This window comes from Euleptes europaea, chromosome 1, assembly GCF_029931775.1.
Source record: "Euleptes europaea isolate rEulEur1 chromosome 1, rEulEur1.hap1, whole genome shotgun sequence".
NCBI classification, from domain to species: Eukaryota; Metazoa; Chordata; class Lepidosauria; order Squamata; family Sphaerodactylidae; genus Euleptes; species Euleptes europaea.
This window is the reverse complement of record NC_079312.1, coordinates 63,147,620-63,157,367: the sequence shown is the minus strand read 5'-3', so window position 1 is coordinate 63,157,367 and position 9,748 is coordinate 63,147,620. Positions and strand designations below refer to the sequence as shown.

Sequence of the window (9,748 nt, the reverse complement as noted above, 5' to 3'; positions counted from 1 at the left end):
GTCAGTGTAAGCGTGTAGCTTTCTAAATATCCCTCCACTCCAGTCCAAAACAGCTAGCAAAATGAGCAAGCACTATTTGTCTCCCGAAACTTTAATTTTTTATTCAAATTCTCTGTCATTAAAACTCTGCATTATCATTTTAAACATGTGTTTGAAACTTAGCAGTACTTCTGCCCCACCCCAAACACTGCTCCAGCATAGCATGGCGGGCCTACAATTGAAACTACTCCGCATTTCTTGATTTGGACACTGCCATCTTCACAGCCTGAATAATGGCCTCCTTATCGATGCCAAACATCCTGAGCAGCTCAGCTGGCTTTCCGCTTCTTGGTATGTGGGACACTGCCAAGCGACTGACGGTGATCCCAGGTTCTCCAACTACAGCGGCACAGACGGCATCTCCAATGCCACCTAAGGAAAGATGATGTCCAACAGATAAGTCCAGATTCTTGGTAAGCAGCTTAATGCTGCTGTTTTAAAAAAACGAATCAGTTTGAAAGGCTCAGAAAGCACAGTTGCTTGCTCCTGTAAGAAGCTATTCCTTAAACCAATCTTTCTTCTAAGAATAAGATTAATGCTTCAGAGACCCAATCTTGAGTGATAATCTTCATGAATCCATGTAGGGCCTTAGGACACAAGAGCTGTCAGAGAAGATTTAGTGCCCTAAAAAAAATAGTGTAATATGCTTCCAACCTTAAAATACTTGGCTGTATTTTTTTTAAAATGCTGATGGGATGCTCCATCCACTAAAGTAGGATAGATGGTTGCACAGATGTATGGAGGATAGATTTATCAATACATCTAATTCTCAAAACAGCCCCTTCTGTGGGCACTTAAATCCCGAGACTGGGGCCATGAACAGACCAGACAGATCTGTCTATAAACCTGAGAGAAGCCCCAGGTTTGTGGAAAAATCTAAGAACACACACTGGGGAGGGGGGAATTAAAACCCCCTCCAAATTATAAAAACAGTGCCTGCAGCTTTAATAAAAGAATGCCCTCTGTGGCCACCTCTAGGCAACCACAACAGTAATGCAAGCCTTCAAGAGGAATTTTTGGGCCTCTGAGGGAGGACTCATTAGGGGCAGGCCCAGCAGCAACAACTGGGCAACTTCCTACCACACGACTTGCATGACTCAGCCAGGCCCAACTGCTTGCTACTGTTCAAGAGTGGCCACCGCATGAAAGCCAGAGTGGTGTTGTATTAAAGTTTCAAACTAGAATCTGGGAGACCCAAGTTCAAAGTACCACTCTGCCATGGCTCAACTGGGCCCAGTCCTGGTAGCCAGCACTGCAAAACTAGGCCCAGTGGCTGGCACTATGCAACATGGCCAGAGATTTCCCAGCTGCCAGGAGAAGGGCAGGACAGAAACCTGAAGATGGGAGATAGACAAAGGTAGGTTGACTGATGGATGAGAAGGAAACCGGGAAAGAGGAACTAGTGGAGGAGGAAAAATGAGATGCCCTCACAAGTCTTTGCAGGTTCCCCATGATAGCCAAATAGAACTTCAAAGTTCAGAGGCAGAATGGGGACTGTTTTCTGCAGGCCTTGCTTGTGGGCTCCCCCATGGCATCTGATAGTCTATTGTTGGAAACAAGATGCTGAACTAAATGGATTATTAATCAGATCTAGCATGGTGGCTCTTATGTTCTTGTTTTCATGAACAGAGCCACATAACCCACTTGTGCTTGGATGTCTCTATGTCTCCCCCAATCCCTTGCTAATATGATACAACACACATGTGTTGTACTATATTAGTGGAGTTACAGAACTGCAAGTTACCTGTACCTATGGATTTATATACTGAAAATACCTTGTTTTGTTTGTTGGCTTACCTTCATAATAATGGTCTTCCACAGTGATAATTCTGCCTTTGGTTGCTCTTGCATTTTCAAGTATGGTTTTTTTATCCAAAGGTTTTATAGTGAATGGGTCAACTACTCTGATGGAAATTCGCTCTGGAAAAGGGGAGTAGAAAGCTTATTATGTAGTAGGCTCATCAAAATAGGTTAGGAAAACAGGAAACAATTGAAAAACCTATAACATTCAACCTTTCATATAAATACTTATTTCATGTATTCTCTTGGAAACGTGAATATTTGGGTTCTAATGATGACAGTATGGACAAAATCTGGGTTGGAGAACCTAGAAAGCAGCTCATAGTATCATGAGGACATCGTTACGAGCCTGCTAAAAGGAGAGCTGTCCATTAATTTACCCAAAACAATAATTGTATTTATATTTATTATTTATTTAGCACTGTGTTTTGTAATCATCTTTTTCTAATAGGCTACTGTCCTGTGGACTTTCCCTGGAGAGAATTTCTAACAATTCAGCAAAGGGCATCTTCTGTTATGTTAGTGAATGTGAGGAAAAGACATAGCTTGCACTCTGTACTGTGCTAGTATTGTATCATGAATGACAGCTTGCACACACTTCTCAAAGCAGTTCAATATGCTTAAGAGTCTATTTACCCTTCTTCAGTTGTTCAGCTGCAGCAAGCGCCTCGTGCAGAGTCACTCCTGCTCCGATCACTGTAACCTGATCATCCTTGCTCTTGAATACTACCTGAAAACAAATGTTAAAGACAAATTAGTGGTAGTTCCAGGGTGATTTTTTTAGGTTGGTTAGAGAACTTAATGATAAAGGTATTCTTGCAAAAAAGTATTTCATTGATTTTCGAGAACAGATGGTATTCACCTTGGCTTGTCCAACATGAAAGTCCTCATTGCTGCTGTAAATCACTGCATTTTCTGGACGACTGGTCCTTATGAAACATATGCCCTGTTTTTTTAAAAAAGATCACAGGATGGATATCAAGAGGAGTCGTACTAGACACCAAACAGAACTTCCAAATCAATCTTTTCCCATTCAGCTTGTACCTCAATAGCAAAAAACACATGATTTAGTTCTTCTGGGAAACAGCATGTTTGAATATGCCCTCCCCCCAAAATTCCAAATTTGTGGAAAAGCAGAGTCATAAAGAAGAGTCCTAGCCTCATCTTCTACAAAAAAGGATAGTTTTATTAAAACAGAGCATCCAAATGTTCATTTCCCCTGCAAGCTGCAGTCCCAGAAGTATACAAGTTGGATCCTGCAGGTTTTTCTGCCCATTAAAGAGGGAAAAGGGGTCCCTTTTAACCACCACAAAGACTATGCCATGGTTTATCAGACCTGCATGGACAAAAGGCAGATCGGTCAGGAGTTACAGTGACAGAAAGCTGAAAACCAGTAAGGTCCAACCCAAACACTAGTATACCATAGTTTGCTTTAACTACACAGATGGTTATTTTCTAATTGCATTTTTACGAACTGCCACTGGAAAATTCATGAATTTAGATACTGTTTGTGGATGCACACATAACTTTAATGGAGAATCTTAGGATGCCAAATATTGTTCCACGTATTGTTTATTCTTTCAACAAATTTGTAGAAGAGGATAAAATTAATTGCCCTGAATATATTCTAAGGAAATGCAATTTCATAGTTCTTTCTACAAAAATCATACAGTAACCTTCTAAGTAGAGTTCACAGGAAAAAAACAAGAGATAAGGGCCTTGGGGAACAGGCAGGGAAAAGGGGGATAGAAGACCAGGAGAGGTCACTGAGCTTGTCCTGCTGCCTTCCAGAAGAAGCGGAAAGCTTAAGAGGTGTGATGTTTAATCTCAAAATGGGAAACCTGGCTCCTAGGTTTTGAACTTGACAGGTTCAGTCTACGTTAAATAATGAAGCGAAGACGGAAGTCAGACCATGCCCTGAAAGAGGCAAAAGTGTTTCTTGAAAAATTAAACTTCAGTAGGGTTACAGCAACTGGCATCCGAAGAGGAAGAACTGGCCTTATTCCCATTCAGAAGATGTTCAGTGATTCTATCATCTGAACTGCAAGTTTAGCACACCTTTCAATCCATTCACCTCAAGTCAGAACATGGATTTTTTGCACACCATTTTGAAAGGCCTTGAATATAATGACTTCAACAGCACAATCTTAAGAACACTTTCCTGGGAGTAAGCCCACCAAGTAGACCTAATTAGGATTGCACAGTAAACCTTTTTACGTTAATGCACTTGCAAACAGTTTCAGACCTTAGTATTTGCAGCCAGTTCAACTGCCTTTTCGGTAGATACAGCATCACTAGGGTAGAAGACCGTTGAATTAGGAACGGTACGAAACATGCCCAGATCTTCCAGAGCCATCTGTGAAGGTCCATCCTCACCTAGAGAGTCATGGTTGAGAAAATGTCAATATAAAATTGAACTGATGCCTCCTTGGGGTACTACATAAAGCAAATAGTATCTAAAACAAAGAATAAGGCACTCACTGGCATGGAAGACTACCTACCATCTTCTCCTTAAACTTGGAACTCTCTAAATAGCAAAGAAAGAAGATAGAAGGAAACTAAAAAGAAAGAAAACTAGGGTTATAAAGAAAAATCAAAAAGAATGCAACAGTAAAACAATAACTAAAACAAAGAGTACAGAGCCAAAAGAAGAAAACATAATGGGAGGTAGGTGAACATATACACATAAGAACATAAGAAAAGCCATGCTGGATCAGACCAAGGCCCATCAAGTCCAGCAGTCTGCTCACACCATGGCCAACCAGGGATATGCAAGTACATGTTTTATACTATGCAGTCAAATGACAAAAAGTGTGAAATAACAGTGTGTCAATCCTATGAAGAGCATAGATGAATTTGGAATTCAGTATGCCCTAATACAGCCAGAGGGCACCAAACATCCTGTGTGCTTTACAATGCAAGAGAACAGTACCAAGTCGGATGGACTAGTAACCCCTTCCACCCAGTCTGCCAACCCCAGAAAGCCACTTCTAGCCAAGGCTTGCAATCTGGAGCCTTTTCTCAGGCTTGCTATCTTTTATTATTTATTTTAATAATTAGTACCCTACTCTCTCCTGCAGAGGTTCTCAGGATTGCTTGCAGGAAATTAAAACTAACATAAAACCAAACATATCAACAAAATGCCTTGTGATCTAGCATGTCTCTACTGGAGATGATACTCTTCAAAATGTTAACGATTTAACCTGGATCTCCTTCCAATGGTAAAAGGTCAAGGTAGTCCCCTGTGCAAGCAATGGGTCAATACTGACCCATGGGGTGATGTCACATCCCAACGTTTACTAGGCAGACTTTGTTTACGGGGTGGTTTGCCAGTGCCTCCCCCAGTCGTTTATACTTCCAATGAAGAACACAGAATTAACTGATAGTCCCCCTGCTGGTTGTCCTGATTGCTGCATGAATTCTATAGAAGCGAAAAAGCAAGTCACAGGTTTACCTCGGAGAATTATACCATGCAGCAACCCCATGCAGTTAAAATAAGTCATCACTGCACATTACACTACAAAATAAATGCCAGAAAGTTACTATGCTTAAAAAAAAAGAATCTACAGCTAGCAGACAGAGCAAGCAACCTGAAATACTACAGCAGCAACAGCAAAGCAAAATCCACAATCAAAATTCTTGAATGGGAGCCAGTCAGTTCAGGCTTTGCCAAGGCATCTGTCTGTGTTTGCAATGCACATATTAACTTCCCAATTAAAAAAAGAAATGTCCACTGAACTCCATAAAGCTTAAATTGAATCTACTTTTTTTGGGAGGATTTTTATTACTATTTACAAATACAAAACCACATGTCCTTGAAAAAGCTATTTAGTCTATGCTGCTCACAAAGGCTTCGAGATTGAGGCCATTTATGCAGACATCTGTTACATAAAAGTGTTCACAGTATACACACAAATACATTCGTGAAAGACTATGCTTTGCTGTATTGGTTTTCAGTACAGTCAAAGCATCCTGCACATGACAGTTTCTAGAACATGATGGAATACACTTGGATGCATTAAGTCTCTAATCCGCTATTGGTTTGCCTCCAGCCTATAAGAGGCTATTGAGTCGCAAGGTTTTTTGCATTTTTGATCTGGGGCATATGGTGGCTTGCCTGTCAGAAACATATTTTTCAAACTGCAGAGGAAGAAGTGTCTCCCCCTCCCCCTGCAAACAAAACCTGCATATACGGCCCTGGTATCTCAGGATAAGCAGCAGCAACAATCAACACGCTGTCTCCCTTTAAGGTTGCGTAACTAGCTGCAGGAGCCTTGAAGGGACAAAGAGGCAGCTAAACTTACTACTTGCCATGGCACCGCTCAGTGACCAGTTCTTGCTGTGTCAAGAAGTTATAAAATTATAGAGTTCCTTTTCCTTTTATCCCTTAGAAGCTCCTTGATCAATTGATCTTGAGCAGCATATATCTAGTGTTGGAAGGATATAAGGACTGAAACAAATCTTGCCACTGACAATGTAGCCTTGGGGTCCCTATCGCTTAGTAAAAAAAGGCATTATGTCAGTCACAGAAGCATTGGATTTGTATATTAAAAGGGGGGAAATATAGTGCGATCGAAGTTCCTCGTAAAAGTGGCATTCCAAAAGGGCATGGGCTAATGTGTCAATAGAGCCAGAAAAGCAAGGGCAGATTCTGTCTGAGTATGGTATATTCAGAATTCTGCCCTGCATTACCATAGAAGGGTTAGCATTCAATCTAGCCAAGCAAAAAGCTCTACAGAGACGAGGAGTTGTCAGATAATATGTATAGGCAGGCAGACCACGTGGAGGGGGTATTCCGAAGAACTGGGATGAACAGACGCGATGAGCACGAAAAGTAGTGCTGTTAGAATCAAGCTCTTTAATGCACTTTTTAATTTTGGTAAAAGCTTCAGTTTTCCCAAGATCTAATAACATATCCTGCAAGAAGCCCAACAAGGACAGTTTCTCATCTAAGATTTTTTGCCATGAGGATTTAAAAGGGTCATGCTTCAGAGAAGCTAGGAACCCCTCAGTGCTAAAGCACAGTTTAAGGTGTCGTTTAAAGGCGGCCAACCACGCCCTAGCTTCAAGTGACATTTGGCCAAACTCGGAACGAAGAGTAACGCCAGCAACACATCGAGGGGCATTTAGGAGTTTTCGTAGGAACTGAAGCAGTGGACAATCTATAGATTCATTGATGACTGTTATCCAGATGGCAACACCAAAGAGGATAATTGGGGTAATTTTCAGGTTAAAAACCTGAATAGCCCCTGGAATATATTTGCCACCTTTGGTGTGAAAAAAGTTGACAATAGCACCAACCCCAGGTTTAATTTTGTTGGACACTGCTTTTTGATGGGCATTCCAATTTAGGTTATGGGAAAACAGAATGCCAAGGTAAACAAACTCCTTAACTTGGTCAACCTCAAAGCCAACTAATACCCAGCGAAAAAGAGGCATTTTTCTCCTCTTAGTGAAGATATAATCTAGATTTATGATGGTTTATTTTAAGACCTTCCCTAGAGCAGTACTCAGAAAAAGTTTGCAAAGACCTTTTCAAACCAATTCTTGTGTGGGACAGGAGAACTGCATCGTCAGCATAGAGTAGAATTGGGGTGGGATGGCTTGCAAGCTTTGGGGGGTGGCAAAACTCTGAGAAATTGGTTGCCATATCATTCAGGTAGAGATTAAACAAGAGAGGAGCAAGGAGGCAACCTTGTCTAACTCCCTTGACCAGTTCAAAGGGCTCGGTTAGTTCTTGGTTGCCACAGCGAACCTGAGCTGTGAGGTCAGTATGAAATTGCTGAATAAGCCATAGTAACCTCCTATCCATAGTAGGATGTGATAGTTTCAACCATAGCCTCTCCCTCGGGATGGTATCAAAAGCTCCCTTAAGATCCATAAAACCCGCATAAAGGGTGCCATTTCGGGGGGAGGAATATTTCCCAGCTAGATGGGAGAGCACTAAACAGTGGTCCGTGACAGTCCAACCCCTTCTAAAGCCAATCTGTTCCCAGCCAAGGATGTCATTACTCTCAACCCAGTCCAACAGCCTCTTTAATAAGTAGGAGGAATACAATTTGCCTAAGCAAGACAAAAGGCTGATTGGACGATAACAGCTTGGGTCAGAGCGGTGACCCTTTTTAAAGATTGGGACGATAATAGTATGTCTCCAAGATTTTGGAATGGCTCCTGATGCATTAATTTGTGTAAATACAGGAGCAACACCATTCGCTGTTGACTTTAAAAAGTTCGTAGGAATTTAGATCAGGACCTGGGGCTTTGCCTGAGCATAGGCGATCAATGAACGGTTTAATTTCCTTAGGAGACACATCTGGCCACACACACCCAGTGACCCCTACTCCATGCCCAGAAGATGGCCAAGATGCCCTCCCTCTCATGAACTGCCTAAGGTCACAGAATCAGCATTGTAGCCTTTAACGGGCTAGCAAACCTTCAAGGCTTGAAGAGGACGACCACATTGCATGTCTCAACAGTTTACCACTCGGGTGCTCGCCCAGGGGCAATTCATATATTATACTCAAGGAAAGCTACTAAGTAGCAAAAAAGTGATCTATCACACATGAAATATTTCACAAGAGCATCTTCTGTCTTTTTTTTTTTTACACTGCAACTGGCCAGCCAATTTACACAGGGGTTGTCTGATCCATGTATTTGCAGAATATCAGTTCTTGAGCCATACTTTTAAATGTGACTGTGCATCATCTCCTTTGCCATCCCCTAGTTCTAGATTATATCTATGCAGGAAAAATACTTCTGTATCTGGGCAGGGAAAATAGACCAACTTATATACACGCACTTTTCGATAGTGCAAGTTATGCGGCCTGCACTGCATTTGTGCCCTGCTGCTAGAATGCTCTGCCTTTTAGCCTTCTTTGCCATTCTTAACACTATACTAACCTACCAAGTATTGGCAAATTGCATTCAATGTATGAAAAATGGCCTCATCCTCTTTCTGAACTCTAAATACTGTGCATGACTTAGTATTTACACAAGGTACTCAACTATTCAATAGCTGGCTGAAACCAGGAAGAACACATATTCCTGGTTTTCTAGGTAAAAATAATACTATTAGGTTTAAAGAATAAATATTATAATTATGCAATAATGACATCATACAGAAAGCTGGAAGAATTCAATATGCCTATCATGCTAATAATTTTAAAAGGGATTATTTCACAGAACATTCTGATATCACTTTCATTTACAGGTCTACTTGTCAGACAGGCAAAGCGAAGCGAAGAGATTTTAAGAGGCTTTTTAGGTTTTCTGAATTCATACAGTAATAAACGTGGATCACTTGTGTCAGAGGAGTGAGTGGTATGCTTATAAATTTAAGTTGCTTCAACGTCTGGAAGACCAGATGGGACACTAGTAGATGCTGCAATGGATCTCAAGAACCTTAAAAAAATTAATTAGATGCTTGCTTGGTACATGCTTTTCCCCACCATCCATAGGGAAAATAGAAGCTTGGAATGGGGGTGGGTTATTTAGGAAAGTGAGATTGGTGAAAATGATTTTTAAAAAACCTGATTCCCTGTCCACACGCTCATTGCTTTTAAAAAATAAAGGAACAACAGAAGAACAGAAACACAGCAGCCGTTTCATCCTGTTTGGCTCTCGGAAAAGTATGTTTAAAAACACTTACCAATGGAAACACCACAGTGAGATCCACAGAGATTGATGTTGCTCTCAGAAATGGCTGCCATGCGGATCTGATCAAAGGCCCTAGTGAAAAATGTGGCAAAGGTGCTAGCAAAGACAACGTTTCTGTCACGAGTAGCGCAACCAACGGCAACGCTCACCTGTTAAGGAGAGAAAAATGTTGGTCAGCTAAGGCTTTAGGTTGGATTCAAAAAATGGGACTGGATCCAAAATGTACCTTTGGCTCCAACCCAAGGTTTCTAGG

General features: G+C 41.3%; 1 protein-coding gene across 1 annotated transcript in view; it reads right to left on the bottom strand.

Moving 5' to 3' along the window:
- TKT (transketolase) overlaps positions 1-9,748 on the bottom strand; it is a 38,569-nt gene continuing 28,821 nt past the window's right edge. The window contains exons 9-14 of the mRNA XM_056854702.1: positions 9,488-9,644; positions 4,085-4,215; positions 2,702-2,785; positions 2,476-2,569; positions 1,837-1,959; positions 1-411 (exon numbers count right to left, since the gene is read on the bottom strand). Coding sequence (XP_056710680.1) covers positions 224-411; positions 1,837-1,959; positions 2,476-2,569; positions 2,702-2,785; positions 4,085-4,215; positions 9,488-9,644 — 777 coding nt within the window. The 3' untranslated portion in view covers positions 1-223. The remainder of the gene's footprint in view (positions 412-1,836; positions 1,960-2,475; positions 2,570-2,701; positions 2,786-4,084; positions 4,216-9,487; positions 9,645-9,748) is intronic.